At 39.8% G+C, this 16014-nt stretch overlaps 1 protein-coding gene across 1 annotated transcript in view; it reads left to right on the top strand.

Annotated features, from left to right (window-relative positions):
• The window catches only part of pdss2 (prenyl (decaprenyl) diphosphate synthase, subunit 2), a 66657-nt gene extending 50886 nt beyond the window's left edge, over positions 1–15771 (top strand). Inside the window, exons 4-8 of the mRNA XM_022192970.2 lie at positions 79–153; positions 3069–3242; positions 7049–7180; positions 10786–10821; positions 15419–15771. Of these exons, the coding sequence (XP_022048662.2) occupies positions 79–153; positions 3069–3242; positions 7049–7180; positions 10786–10821; positions 15419–15574 (573 nt within the window). The 3' untranslated portion in view covers positions 15575–15771. The remainder of the gene's footprint in view (positions 1–78; positions 154–3068; positions 3243–7048; positions 7181–10785; positions 10822–15418) is intronic.
• The last annotated feature ends 243 nt before the right edge of the window (positions 15772–16014 follow it).

Consider the following 16014-nt stretch of genomic DNA (forward strand, 5'->3'; position numbering starts at 1 on the left):
TACTATTTTGAAGGCCTCATAATATCTTAAAAACAAATTTCAAAAATAGCCTGTTTTCTTTTTTCCTGTGTTTGGCAGGTTGTAGAGCTGATCTCTAGTGCCATTGGTGATTTGGTTCAAGGAGTCTACTATGAAAATTCCAGCATCACTGAGGTAAGTCATTTATTATTATTCTTAAATCCTAATAATTTTTACTTTTCATAGCTGCAGACTAAGAATATTAGAAAATGGTGTCCAACAAATCATCTATTTGCCGCTGTTCTTTAAAAAACTACAGCAGCTTGTGGGATGTGACAGAGCTTTTCAATAATACATCTTTCATGTATCAATCTTTGACCAGTTTTTGTGGATTTCAATGTTCAGTTGGAAAGAACACAGTTAAAGGAAAGGAAAGGAAGTCAGAAAGAGCTGAGAAACAGACTCTACTTTATGTTCTTTTCATGGAATTTGCTGGTTAAAGGAAAAAGTAGCAACACCAGCGTCGTTCTTTAGGAAGTTAATAAAATTATGGTGTAGTGGAATTGCTTCATAAGCCACAAGAAAACAAAGTTGCTTAGTTTTGGGGCCTTTAGATCACGATTTGGCTCCTGCTGTGAGCGGAGTAGAAGCTAAATGCTTCCTTGTGATTGTTTCTGACACTCGGCACTACCAGCGGACTATTAATGCAGGAAAAAACAAGACCTCCTAATGAATAATGAATCAAAAAAGAAGCTTTCTTTATTCAAATTGACCACAATGCTGTCAAGTTGCACTGAGCAAGAGTTTCCTTTAATCTCTCAGTGCTTTTAGCTTCTGTGCTGAATTTACAACTAGTTTATGTTTTACCAGCAATGTTGGAAGGACAATAACACCCTAAATCTGACAAAGTTTCATAGTTTTTCTTACTTTTGTTTGAATTGCAAAACCATACCATATGTGTGATTGAATTACAGGGTGGAGAAGCAAAAATGTCCTGTCAGGTAAAAACAACTATAGATGGGTATAACTTTTTTATTCTTTGGAATTTTGAACTGATTTCTTAAAGAACACAAATTTACAGCTATCAGAACATGTTTATTCAATATGTCCTCCATCAGCCATGATGAAGGCCTCGATACAGCCTCTGAAAGAGGCACAGGCCCTCCTGATATCCTCCTTGGGGTAGGCCTCCCATTCCCTGGAGAATGCAGCCTTAAGTAAATCCATATTGGCATGAGGGGTGCCATTAGTCCTCAACTCAATGGCACCCCGTCAGAAAAAATCCAGGGGGTTCAGATCAGGTGAGCTCGGGGGCCAAATGCCTTTGGGTCAGAAGTTGGCCATATTCTACTCACAGAACTTTTGGACTTTGATTGATGTGTGAGCGGGAGCCCCATCTTGCTGCCACACATACAGTAGTTGTTGTCAGGGTAGGTGGCCTTCAGCCAGGGCAAAACAGTGTATCTCAGAACTTTGTAGTACACATCAGCCCCAATTTTCTGATCTGGCTTGAAGAAGTAGGGGAGCATCTTATTGCCATCTGAGCCCAAGACTCCCAGGACCATCTGGAGATCTCTTGGTGCCCAAACTGGATTGTCTGGCATGCTGGATGCGGTGAATGGTCCTCTCACTGATGCCAACAATCTTGGCAATGTCCTTCTGAGGGATTTGGGCATCCAGGAGACCACAAACCCTATTGCGTTTTGCTTGTTGCTTGCTCACTTCACAATGCACCAAGGTCTGACAAATACTAAAAGATTGGTTAAAGGTAAGGAACTTTGATTTTAATTATTGTTTTGATTACCCTCACCGTTTGGGCAGGACATTCAAATTTGTCAGTAGGACATTTTTGCTTCCCCACCCTGTACAATTATTACAGCACTGATTTTTCTGTGTTGCCAGAACCTTCACAGCATATGTTACAACATTTGTCCCAAACTCATCTATTCAACCTTCCTCCACCTGTGTTCAGCTTTGGGATTTGCCTAATTTTACCAGATTGAAAAACACATTTCAGGTTTGTGGAGCTTTAAAGCGATGGTGTCAAACTTATCTTAGTCCATGTTCCACGTTCAGCCCAGTTTGATCTCCAGTGATCTAGATCAGTAAAATCAGAGAATGATAACCAATAAATAACCACAACTAAACATCTTTCCTTTGTTTTAGTGCAAAAAAATACATTCTGAAAAAGTTCACATTTGAGGAATTCTTTTTTTAGAAAACATTATGAACAACTTGAAATTTCTTAAGAAAAATAAGTTCAATTTCAGCAACATTCTGCCTCCATTCATCATTTACACAGTACAACTTACAGATAAAGACGCTAAACTGAATGATGTAACATTTTACTTTATCAAAACGACAAGTCAGACAAAATCAACAGAAACCAGAGAAAAAGTGAAGTGCAAACGACAAAAACAAGAAACAAAACGTCAAAAAAATTAGACAACATGAAACAACAAAAAGAGACATAAAATTTGACAACAAAATTACACAGCAGGAAAAAATTGACCAAAAAAATTCACAAAACAGCGAATATAGCCACACACAGAATGACAAAAATAAGACAAGAAACACAAGCGAGACAAGAAGGAAACACAAAACGACAAAAACATGAGACGCGACAAAAGTCCGACAAAGAAAGACAAAAAAACAACAAAAGCAGGACAAAATATTACAAAAATGACACAAAAGAACAATAAGTAATCTAGTATTTTACTTTATGATCAAAACAACTTCTCATGGTCTAGAAATTATTTTAAATTTATAGTTTTACTAATTTACAATCTGCAGTTAATGTCTTCTCTGTAGGTTTTACACTTCAAGGTTCAGATTGGACCCTCTGGAGGGCCGGTTTAGGTCTGTGGACCACATGTTTGACACCCCTGCTTTAGAGTGTTCTGCTCTGGTTGTGCTTCCCTCGCTTTACAACACATGAAGAACTAACTGTGTTAAATGTGCTGCTACTCACCGTTGCACAAGCAATTACATGCTCAGAAATGAAGTCACAGAGCAAGCAGGGGTTGTTTGGACTGAGGAGCTGTGAGCTGCTCTACAGTAGAAGCAGTGAGAGCTCAGGCCTGTGGTGTCTACTTCTCGTTGCTCTGCAGGACAACGGTCTCATCAATGGTGTCAACGTGGCGCAGTGGGAGGAGCAGACGTTCCTGTCGCACGGGGCGCTGCTCGCCAAAAGCTGCCAAGCTGCGATGGAGCTCGCCAGGCACAACGTGGAGTCCCAGAGAGTGGCCTACAAGTACGGCAAGCACCTGTCTCTGGGCCACAAGGTCAGTAAACCTACCCACCCACCAAGTGTCTAACATCAGTCAGGTTGTTGTTTGACGGATAAATCAATAAAGGCCAAATGCCACAACAGTGCACTGCTTTTAAACATAATCCAAGCTGATTTTGAAGTGATGGGGTGCAGCAGGAACACACCGTACACTTTGGCAATTTCACAATAGATTTATGTCTTTGTTTTTTGTCTTTTGCTCAATTTTTGCTCAGGCAATATGTGGGTCAGTATATAAATGCAGGACTTTTTGTATCCTAGTCGACATTTTTGCTGTTTTCAGGCCTAAAATCAACATGGCCGCCTCGAATCAAACACCACATGGCATTTTAGATAAAGATTCTTCTAAATATCATATATACAACTGAGTAAAATTGAAATATAAGGTTATTTATAAAGATATTGTGGTAAACCTGTTGACAAACGATAAATCACACTTGACTCACGCACTACTTTATATGAAATAACTAAGAAAGCCATGGATTCTGGTCACTCTTTTCTTTAGGAGGAAATGACCACAGAAAAACACAAAATAACTCAGTGAAACGGGTAATTATCATATAAAGACACAAAACAAGAACAAAGATTGCAAAATGACCACAAAAACACCTGTAATTGTCACAGACAGACTGAAAACAGCCACAAAAACGTACAAAATTACCACAAACAGACTGAAGACAGCCACAAAACGGACTGAAAATGACCAAAAAAGAAAACAAAATGACCCCAGAGACAAAAAAATGAGCAGGTCATCCATCCATTCTCTATACACCGTTTTATCCTCACTAGGGTCACGGGGGTGCTGGAGTCTATTCCATCTGACTCGGGTGAAGGCAGGGGACACCCTGGACAGGTCACCAGTCTGTCACAGGGCTGCATATACAGACAAACAATCACACTCACATTCACACCTACGGACAATTTAGAGTTATCAATTAACCTCAGCATATTTTTGGACTGTGGGAGGAAGCCGGAGTGCCCGGAGAAAACCCACGCATGCACAGGAGAACATGCAAACTCCATGCAGAAAGATGCCAGGCCCAGGCCGGGATTTGAACCGGGGATCTTCTTTCTGCAAGGTGAAAGTGCTAGCCACAACTCCACTGTGCAGCCCTGAGCAGATCATGTGATCTGGAATTAACACACTTCCTGGAGAGGTGTTTTTGTAAAGGGTAACTTAGTGGAAAGTGATTTCTTGGACACAGATACAATTTCTTATTTTCCATATAAAATGTGATATAGTGCCAAAAAGAAACATCTGTCATGATTATCTCAACTTAATAAAAAGAACACAATCAAAAATATTTCTGAATCCGCTCATCTTATTATTGTTTAGCTAATTAGAAGGTGGTTGTTTTTAAATTCAGATGGTTATTTAGTTGACATTTTAGTGATATCCAGTCTTTTTTTATTAACAAGGGATTGTTTCCATAATAAATGATTATGGAATTAGTAAAGACACGATCATAATGAACATTAAAAAAATGTTTTTTAAAATTTTAATAAAAATTGTATGCAAGATATATCCCATGGACTTCAAAAGTCTCATATTGACTCATGTGATGTCACATATTTGTGAACTGATGTCGTCATTGAAATATCAGGGCAGTTAAAAAAGTAACTTTGAATTAACCCTTTACGCTTCAGTGCGTCGTAGGTGTACCGCCGGCGGTACACCTACTAATTTGCATAGGAATTTCAAGAATGTCCGACGGCTGCAAACACGATTATACAAACACTATACGCCGATGGAAAGCTTAGATTCTCATGAATCCGCCAGTATAAACCACTTTCAGATGTGATTACCACAGCGGGTGAGAAAAACACATTTGTCCGACAAAAACAAATATTCATCCATCCGTTCTCTATACACGGCTTCAAAGCACACAGCACGACTCACATTTCCGGGTTCATTACTACACACAAAAAAAAAGATTCCACAAAAAACGGCCATAATCCAACCTTTTACATCCAGATGACACAAGCCAGTAAACTGTTTTGTCCAAAACATGTCCTGAAGTCGTATAAAATCCCCGAATCGGTCATTTTCAAGGAAATGCACCTCGTGATGCCCGTCCAATATTCCCCGTATTTTTCGTAATTTTTTTTATTTAAAAATAGAATATTAGCGATTTTTTGTACTGAAAACGGCTGGAATTGACTGAAGCTTAAAGGGTTAAACTGAATCAGTGTAGCAGATTGCGTTATTTTTGTAGTGTTAACAGATCATTCTGGGTTATTTCAACCTGTTCCATTTCACATTAATGTATCTACTGAAGCTTTGTGGGTTTACAGATGTGTGACACATTAAAAGAAAAAACTAAATCAGATGTTTTAGGAAGGTGCTGGGCTGCCACATTGAGTCAGAGTTGTTTCAGTACTCCCAGTGATTCTCCAAGACTCTGAGGAAGAAAAGATGCTCTTCATTTGATGAGTGCTGTCTAACATGTAAGATCAAAAATGACTGCAAAGAGTCGTTGAACCATTCAGGGACCAGTCATGCTCTAAAGATGAGGGTGTTGTGACCCTGGAGGACAGAACGTTTCATCACAGGATGAAGCTGTTGACTTGTGATTAGCAGTGACACCTCACAGCCTAACAGAGCCGTCACATCTCCTCACTGTAGCGGTTCAGGGTTTTTCTTTAAATCTGTCCTTCATCTGACTTTACACTCTCCTCTGTTGTAGGAGTTCAATGAAACAAGGAGTAGTGCAAAATTGTGTATACCCAGGAGTTTACCAAAAACTGTCATTTTTAAAGATCATTTTGTAGTATGACTGAAAGTGAGCACAGAAAAGGCATTTTGCTAAAATAATCAGGGACACTTGTGCAGTGGTAGTGGATCAGAACTACATGGTGTGTATGAATGCTTTGGAAAGCTGCTCTCGTTGTTCCACTGAATCTCAGAAAGTTCGGTGGTATGTGGAGCTGGCGACAATGCTAACCACTTATCCCACTGTGCCATGAAACCCAGTTTTCCGTGACTTCCATACAGTCTTTGATGTATTTCTGTCCTGAAACTTTGTCCCTCCTGACAAACGTCGGTTGTTTTTTTGACTGTGATGAAGGTAAATCAGAGTAAAAGAGTAAGCGTGCAGCAGAGAAGCGACTGATCTCCATGAAGCAGAAGCGTCTTCTTTTTCCTCTTCTGCCTGGATGAGTAATTGGCCTTCCTTTAATTTAACAATATCATGTCTTTTCATCAAACGCTTCCTACTGTAGCTGATCTGAGGCAAAAAAATAAGGTTGAAAGGAGATAAGGTGTATTTTTACTAAAGAACAGATGAAATACAGGGAGCATTAGATTTAAGTGCCTTTTTATTCTAACATCAGACGTAGACGTTAAAATGTGGAATCGGGAAGAAGGTTGACTTATTTCTGGCTAAAAAGTCATTAGGATGTAATGATAATGTGCCAAGTAAAGCAGATGCTCGAACATTTTGTAAGGTTCAGAGGTTTTCAGCTGAGTATAGAAGTCGCTGGTAATGATGGTGCTCACTGTGCTACGTTCTCCTGCTGAGGCTCCCTGTAGCTGCCGGTCTGCAGGCCTCAGCAGCTCCAGGGAATCTCTGCATGGGAGGAAGCAGGAATGAGGTGTTTGAAGGAGAACGTCCTCATCAGGCTCGCTGTGTTTCACCGAGCAACAATGTGCTGCTCGTTAACGGGGTCACTCAGAGTGTAGGCAGGCAGAAAGTATCCTCAACCATCTTCACCACAGTTTAATTGGTATCCTGGAAGTTACAAAGTTGGATCTCAGCTGGATTGACTCCTTACTGACGAACGTTCTCTCCCGTTCCGTAGCTGAACTCTGACCTGCAGCCGTTTATGAAGAGTGACGTGGGAGAGCCGACGTCGTTCAGCTTCAGCGCCGCCCCGGTGGTTTTCCACCGTCAGATCGTTGGCCAGGAGACGTGGCATCAGCAGCTGCAGCAGGTACAGAGATTTACTGTATTTATTATTCTAACCCAGGACTGTCAAAGTCATCTTAGTTCAGGTTCCACATTCTGCCCAGTTTGATCTCCAGTGTACAGGACCAGTAAAATCACAGCATAACAACTGAAAAATAGCCACAACTCCACGTTTCCTTTATTTTAGTGAAAAAATGTACATTTTGAAATATTCACATTTAAGGAACAATCTTTTTACAAAACATCATGAACAGCCTGAAATTTGTTCAGAAAAATAAATTCATTTTCAGCAACATTCAGCCTCAGTTTATCATTTCCACATTACAACTTCCAGATCACAGAGTGTCGACAAAGAAACACAACATTCAGTCACAGATATCTGAATCTGAATGATATAGGGTTTTACTTTTAGAAAAAAGACCAAAAAACAACAAAAGAAAGACACAGTATTACAAAAATGAGAAACAAAAAGGCAAAAATGAGACAAGTGACAAAACAAAACAAAAAAAAGAGACAAAAAAATGAGACAAATTTACGGACAAGTTAGAATCATCAATTAACCTCAGCATGTTTTTGGACTGTGGGAGGAAGCTGGAGAACCTGGAGAAAAGCCGACGCTGTACAGGAAGAACATGCAAACTCCATGCAGAAACATCCCAGGCACCCTAACCGGGGATCTTCTAGCAACAGTGCTAACCACTGCACCATCTTGCTGCTAAAGATTCTGGTCCTGGAACTAAATTTAATCAGGTTAATCAAACAAAAAGTGACCTGTCTCAGCTCATCTCAGTCCAGCTGAACTGCTCCGTGTTTGCTGAAGATGGAGAGACTCCACAACTGTTAGAAGGTGAAGGTATGGAAGGACAATGCTAAGGAAAGTATAAACCACACAGTGATGTCTGAGTCAGAGGCTTCAGAAAGACACTGAGTGTTCAGGATTTTACAAAAAATATTAAATATGATGATTTGGTTTGACGTGTGTTTGACCCTAAACTTTGACAGCTGTGTGTTAAAGAACTATTCAGATATAAGCGATGTGCCACTTTGATTTAGTGTCCATTGTTATGTTTCACATTAAATACGCTCAAACTCATATAAAGTACAGAGTTCTTAGCTGAACTCATAAGTCTTCTTGCAGTTAAAGTGTAACAGGTGCAGTTAAAAAATTAAATGCACCCTATGTTGAAGTTTGCTTCTTGTATAGAACTGGAATTACTGCCAGTCAGACTGCAGGTTATCCATGTCTTCACCTTTAGCCTTTTGGATTTAAACTTTCATCACTTGATCGTTATTTTCCCCTTCAACATTTGTGTAAAATGTTGTCAGAATTAGTGCATGAACTCAGTAGGTCGCTAAAAATGTGTTTCGTGAGGTGACAGCGACCTTTGAATAAAAGGAATCAGTTCATCCTTGAGTGTTTGTCAGCGTCATGTTGGAAGAAAGTTCCTCCAGGCCTTCAGGAGGTACAACCTGAAACATACAGCGTTTGCTTCAGGCTGTTTCCAGCACAGTGACGTCATAAACATGCTAGTATAAGGCGAAAAGAATATACAGGGTGTCCCAAAAAAAATGTGTACACCTTTTAGCAGCTGATAACTAACTAACCTCACACCACTAGACTTCTTTTTATGGGGATACCTAAAAGACAAAGTCTACACAATGAGACATGCAACAGTCACTGAACTGAGAGCAACCATTGAACGTGAATGCACGCAAATACCAAGGGAAATGTTTCATGATGTGTGCTATTCCATCGCTTCACGTTGTCGGCAGTGTCTGAACCAGAACGGACATCAGTTTGAGAACAGGCGGTGACAAAACAATAGAATGATGTTTGTAAATTATTTTACATGTTGAAAATTAAACAAATTATAATAAACACCTAGGTTACAATTATTTAAAGTGTCTATACATTTTTTTGGGGCACCCTGTATATTTGAGATATAAAACAACTATCCTGCCTTTTACTTGACCTGGTGCGTCAGGAAATGTTGTGTTAAAGCTCTAAATCTCTATGTTCAAGTCACAAGCTGGTGGGTCCATCTTTTCTATACAGTCTGTCACACAGATACTTAGCATGTGCCAAATTTATTGCCCCTCTCGGTGGAGACGGTTTGCATCGAGATTTGATTATATGTTGGATAATTGGACATTTGTCAAATGAAGACAGTGTTGAATCTGGAATTGCATCAGTCTCACACTGCAGCGTCTGCTACAGAGACCGGAGGAGGCTGGATGTTAAAGGACAGCATTCCCATTCAGACAGACAGACACAGACAGTTTTATTGTCTGTTCCATGTAACAACAGAAATTCATCTTTTGTCACAACTGTAACACAAAACAAAGATTAAACATTAAAAAAGTAACTTTGTGCAAAGAATTCAATGTAAAATGCGTCTTAAAAGAGCATTTCCTATTTCAGTGACAGAAGTTTTGCAGAAATATTGATCAAACTGTCAAAAATGAACCCTGTTTAAGCAGATTTTCCCTCACATTGTGATTTCATCGACACCCCACAGTCTTCCTCGTCTGACCCACAGAAAACCTACCCAGGAATTAGTCTGATCCTTAGACCCTGTTAGCTTCTTCATTGCAGATCTGGACCAGATACACCACCTAACCTTTGTTCTAAACCTGCACTGTTTAAAGCCTGTAGATTAACTTAATATGCACAATGCAAGTACAGAACAACACAGAAAGGCACATTCAGTAACATTTCATTTAAAAAAATTCTTCTTGTTTTGTTCGTTTGAAGCCAAAACAGCTACCCAGTGTTTACATGGATCCAGAAAGCCATGCTGCTTTTGATGATGCTCCACAGTTACTGTCATGACAAAATATGTTGATTGTTTTTCTCTTTAAAGATGTAAACGAAGCTTAAATCTATGATAATGTTAGCAAAAGTGAGTTAACATTTAACATCCAGCACAAAAAGACGTAGCAGGGCTGTTGAAAGAGAATACAGAAGGAACATTTCCTAAACTGTGACCAGATGTTTAGAATAAAGCAGGACGGATGGCTGAGCTGATCCACGGAGGGTTTTAAGGCAGAGACTGCTAAAGAAAGAAAAGGAGGTTTGACAAAATGACCTCTGATCCAGAAGAAGATTCTTTAAATGTTACTTGCATAACAGGCGTACTTAAGTGGTTTAGGGTTGGATCAGTTCATCCCATCAGAACTCCAAGTGTTTCTTTCTCTCCATATCATGGTCAGTTCAGTGCTTTATTTTACTGAAAACTTGTCAGAAGATGGTTGAATGACAAGCGTGTCGTCCCCAACATCTGGACATTGTCCTTCAAAATGTGCATTAAAAGCCTTTGTTGGGTAAAAGTGACTTTTAAGGACACAAATAATTCAAATGAAGTATTAGATTTTATAGTTTGTGTTTGTTTTATGTAAGATTTTTGTATTTTCTTTTTGTTGTTTTGCTTTTTATATTACAGATGAAAAGAATTTCAATAAATTCCACTTTTTGCCTTCGAGAAGTTTGAAGATGTAAAAATGTGCTGCTTTTGAATTCACTTACATCAAGTCGTACCTTTAACAGTCAATTAAAAAGTTGTGGAGCATGATGTTGAAACAGCCTCAGAAACCTGAGTAATTTCACTCGTTTTCTTTCTTCTCTTCAAGGCGAAAACTTTAAGAAACCAAGTGGATTACTCAAAGGTAAGCACGCTGCTTTATGTACTCCTCTATTCAGAATCTGCCTCTTCAGGGAGCTATGAACTCTTAATTAACCCTTAATTCACAATGTTACGCACATGTTACTCTTACTGCTTCTCACCGCCTTTGTTGCCTTTCAGTTACATTTCATACATATTTTCAGAAGATTACGGTGTCAGTCTCTAAGACGGCCTTCTTTTTCTTTGTTGTGTTTCTTGGTTTCCCCTCTTTTACTGTCTGGCACGGCGTCTGACAGAGCCTTCACAGAGAAACAGGATGTCTTTTCACTGTAACCTAAATCAAAGTTGAGAAACGAGCTTCCCAAAGTCAATGTGCGGAGCAAGAAGGGGACCGATAGGGGTGCAAAGAGAGACTGAAGCTCCAGAGGAGGGGTCTGATGGTGTTGGGAGGGAGGTGGGGTGGTTATCTGGTCCCGTCTGAAACAAGAGCAGGAAGGATTAGTTACCGAGGCCTATTTGTGGAGGAGACACTGAGGCTCTGAGACAGTGGCATTGTGAGAGAATCTCCTTCAGCAGACCTGCCGAGAAGTTTGCGAGGAAGGAGAGGTGAGGAAAGATGAGAGCGGGATAAGAGGGAGGGAAGGGAGGTTTTGGGGAGGATAAAGCAGAAAAGTTTACAGTGATTCAGCTCAAAGATAGGAGCGCATAACAATTAGAGCAACTACCTGTATGTTTATCTACAAATCCACATGATGCAGCATCTGCCAGCATCCATTAGCTCTGATAAATGACAACAAATGTTTCCAGAAACTCCCCCTTGGTACTGCTGTGCTTTCAATCTATTAGTCTTTCATTTCCAAGTCGCAGCACCACCACCCAAAAAAACAAACATTTTAGTAAACAGCTCTGCCAGCTGTAAATCTGATCATTATGGAAGAGAAATGGGACTGGATCGGGCTGGATATTATTTGAAGGCATTAATATTTTGGCTTTACTGATAGGAAAATCTGACTATATGAAAGAAATTAGCACGTCCGTCACCTTCCAGCAGCTTCACCCACTCACTGAGACAGAATTACCTTCACAGCACAGTTTCAGTTTATGTAAACATGAAAAAAAATGTAGGTATATGGATAATATGATGAGTAGGAAAAGCTGTGACTGTGGCTCCTAAAACCTGCAGGTTGTAAAACATGTAGCCGACAGATGTTCAGCCTTCTGGGAGGTTGGAGGCTTGTGATTGGCTGAAATGTGATTAAACAGTGATCAGTAACAACTAGGGTTAAAAAAGTCCGGGAATTTTCAAAGTTGGAAACTTTCCATGGGAATTAACGGGAATATATGGGAATTAACGGGAATTAATGGGAATATATGGGAATAAACGGGAATAAATAAGAAATTTACAAAATTGAAGGTTGGCCCTTAACAGGGAACTTAAATATAGTTGGGGGGAATATATTGTAGCATAGTCTTGGCAAAAACAACCAGATTTAATGCAAGTACACTCCTCAATCACATGCACACAGCACACTGCTTACTGCAGGGCTATTGAGGCCACACCCCCTACGTGCACTGTGCATTCCTCCATCACATGCACAGGTGATTTCTTGAAGCCTGGAGGCCACACTTTTGAGCTCAAAGCACAAGACTATTGAAGCCACACATTTGAGCCCGCGGACTATATAAAGTCAACTAAGTTTTGATAATATCATAGGGTAAATATATTTACCCAAGCCCTGTTAACTTGCAAATATTAAATAAAAATGCATTAATACAGTAGCTAACTAGCTGGTAAGTTAGGTGCTAAATGAAAGCTATTTTTCATTTCACTGACCATTTAAGAGGCTAGCTAATTATGGTGGTAGCTACCTCAAATTTGATGCTGTTTCTTCTGACTCCTGCAAGACGGTTTTCTGTAACCATACAAGAATTTATACATCAATTGTCAAATATTTTGAAGACCATTCCAGTTGTTTAGCCAACTATATTTCTGTTCATGCCATTGCTTTAGTGTTTTTACAAACTTTTTTGTTATTTTATTCTACAGAAAAATGCCACGTTTGCCATCTGATATGTGGAAGCATTTCACACAAGCTAATGTTGAAGGAAAGTCTTTGTATATGTGTAAATATTGTGGAAAGACATACGTGAAGAATGCTACAAAAATGCAGCAACATATTGCAAAGTGCCAAAAAGTTCCTCAAGGCTCAAAACAATCAGCAGACAAGAGTTCCACTCCAGTTAATTCACATAAATTCCCAATAATTCCCATAAATTCCCATAATTCCCATGGAAAGTTTCTAATTTGGAATATTTCCAAAATTCCCCAGCTTAACTTCCCATGGAAAGTTTCTGGAAATTAACCGGAAATTAACCGGAAATTTTCCGCCCCTTTGCAACCCTCGTAACAACACTTAGCAAATCTGATTTTGAACATTTTCCTGCCTATTTTGTTATTTTTTTTGGGCCAATTCCAGATTAAGTAAATACATCTCTTTTATTTCAGGCATTATGTGAGAGCTGACAACTTCTGAGTTGTGCTACGGCTTGAATGTCAGCAGGAAACCACTCTAAGCCTTTGTATGTGCGGTGCTGCTTTTGACATGAAGTGGGCTCTTTTATAACCTGGCATACAATGAAGCTGAAGCATTTCAAATAGGACATAAAGTATTATGGAATAAGCTGCATTTTTTTCAGTTATTCTTCAGGTAATATACCTTTAGTGGTGCCAGGCATTGGAATGAAAAAGAAATGGAAGAAAACAACAGTGGTCTAGTCATTTTTTCTGACTGTATGTAAAAGATGGACATAGCAGCCGACTGGGTTGTAGAGGACCGTTTTAAAGCCTCGAGGTGGAATTTTCTTGATTGAAAATGAGCATATTGAGCGATTCTGTGGCTCTGACAGACTGACCTAAAACGTACCCAAAAGTATTGCTTTTTGTTTGTTTTTTTACTCCAGTTGGACCATAACTTACTAACTAAACAACATGCTTTATTCAAGAAGACTTAACACTAGCAATTGAAGCAATAAACTAATTAGGGAAATGTTTTCTGAGGTAACAGATCAGGGATGAAGCTGGGTCATTCTCTCATAACTTCTTTACAATCTGATTCCTTTTTTGGACCAGAGGAGTCGCCCTCTGCTGACCGTTAGAAAGAATGCAGGTTGAAGACACTTTTACGTTGGGTTCTGTTTTCAGGCCCAGAGGCTATGTCCATCTTTCTTATGATGCTCTCTACTTGTAGCCACTGCTTCTGTATTTCAGTGTCCCGCCCACAGTACTGTCTGATTGGGTACGTTTGAAAAGTGAACCTGTCTACACTTTAGAATAAATGTTGAAAAGTTATCTTTTAATTAAACAAATGCAAAACTTCGCCAACATTTTAATTTTTACTAAAACAGTGTATCACTTCTAAGTATCAGTTATTTGGCTTTTTGATTACCAATGATCAGTCATGATCAATCCTACAGTCACTATACTAATCAACCTCTAAACATCAAAGTGATGAAAAATAAACAAAAGAAGTACATGATTTTTTTTTTAGTGAGTGATCCTGATCCTTTTTTACTGGAAAATGTCCCACCCAGCGTTCTCTTGTGCTACATCTGAATATTGATGAGATCAGATCAGAATGCACAGGAGGGATGTGAAGCTGTGAAGATAAAAGAGCGGGATGTGGAACTTACCAGGTTTACCAAATTTAACACGCAAACAGCGATATTAAGACACGAGGGTCACAGATAAGATGCTGTAAAACGAGTGAGGAAAAAAGCCTTTTTTACATTAAATAAGCTGCCAGGGTGAGGGCAAGTTCAACACTGGAAGCGTTTTTTTGTTCTTTTTTTTTAAAGAAGGAAGGCCTACGGGGCTTTCCACCTCCAGAATTCATGAGGTAAAACGCCCTCAGCAAAAAGATGTCCCAACACAGCAACAGGAAGACACAAAGAGACGCCCAAATTCATCCTTACAGCTCTCTGTCTGGGCTGGTCTGACTCTGTATTTTCTGCTTCCTCTTGTATGAAATGTATGTGCTGTCTGTGGCTGTGTGGGCTCTATTTAAAATTAAAAATCATTCAGGAATTCAAATCATTCACACATTCTACAGAGAGGACGCAGTATAAAAAGTAATGGCAAATACAACCAATATTGTTGCATTGGCGAGGAATTCTAATTTCCATGCTTCACACTTGAGTTCATTCACATCAAATCAAATCATTACCTGAATTGTTGCAGAAGCTGGCTGTGCACCAGTCCTGTGAACTGTTGCCATCATTAGTCAACTGAAAAAACCGGAGAGCTGTGAGCGATGTCAGTAACACCTGCAGAGACAAACGATCCAGGGCGTTTAGCCTCTCATTGTTAGACATTTAAAACACAGCTCAGTGATGATCAGGAAGTTTCCTCTCCTGGCTGAATGTGGTGACGTGCCTTCAGTGGAACCGTGCAAACAGACATGACTGCTGTACAAACGCTTTGTGTTACTCAGAGAAATGCTTGTGTAGTATCCAGTTTTTACCCTCACTTTAAGAGTCGGCTAACTTTCTCCGGCTCTTAATGGTTTATTGTGTTGACAGCTGGATAGTAACGGGAGTGACACAAACATGACAAACTAATGTGTGTTTTCATCCTTCCACAGCTTTTGGCAGCAGTTAAGTCAGAGAAAGGCGTGAGCTCAGCGATGGACTTGTGCTGTTACCATAGCAACAAGGCTCTGGAGGCCATCCAGGCTTTCCCCTCCTCCGAGGCTCGATCTGCCTTGGAGAACATCGCCTCCGCCATCACCAAATTCTGACCTGGTCACACAGACTCACACTCCCGTGCAGCCCGGAGTGTCTTTGTCTGCAGAGGATGAGACCCAGTGGACAGATGAGAATTCAGAGACAAAATGAACTTGTTGTGATCCAGATGCTGGTTTATGTCTGGAGAAACTCTTCATCAGAAACACGGTGTCTATAAATGGCCATCATTAAATAAAAGCACATTACTTCAGCATCATGTCATGTGTTTTGTTGGCTCTGATGCATCCCCTTCCTCTGCTGCATGGAGCAAGCATCACGCCAGGCTGCATCTTAAAACCTGGCAGGTTATTGTTACCTCGCTTATCAGCAAAGGCACATACCAGGCTGAACGTAATTTAAGATGTTTTGAAGAATTGTTATTGTCATCTGGAAAATGTGCCATGAACAGCAAATGATGCACCGAGCAGTACTTATTCTGAGTAAAATTCATTTT

Source organism: Acanthochromis polyacanthus, chromosome 1 (genome assembly GCF_021347895.1).
Source record: "Acanthochromis polyacanthus isolate Apoly-LR-REF ecotype Palm Island chromosome 1, KAUST_Apoly_ChrSc, whole genome shotgun sequence".
Taxonomy (NCBI): domain Eukaryota; kingdom Metazoa; phylum Chordata; class Actinopteri; family Pomacentridae; genus Acanthochromis; species Acanthochromis polyacanthus.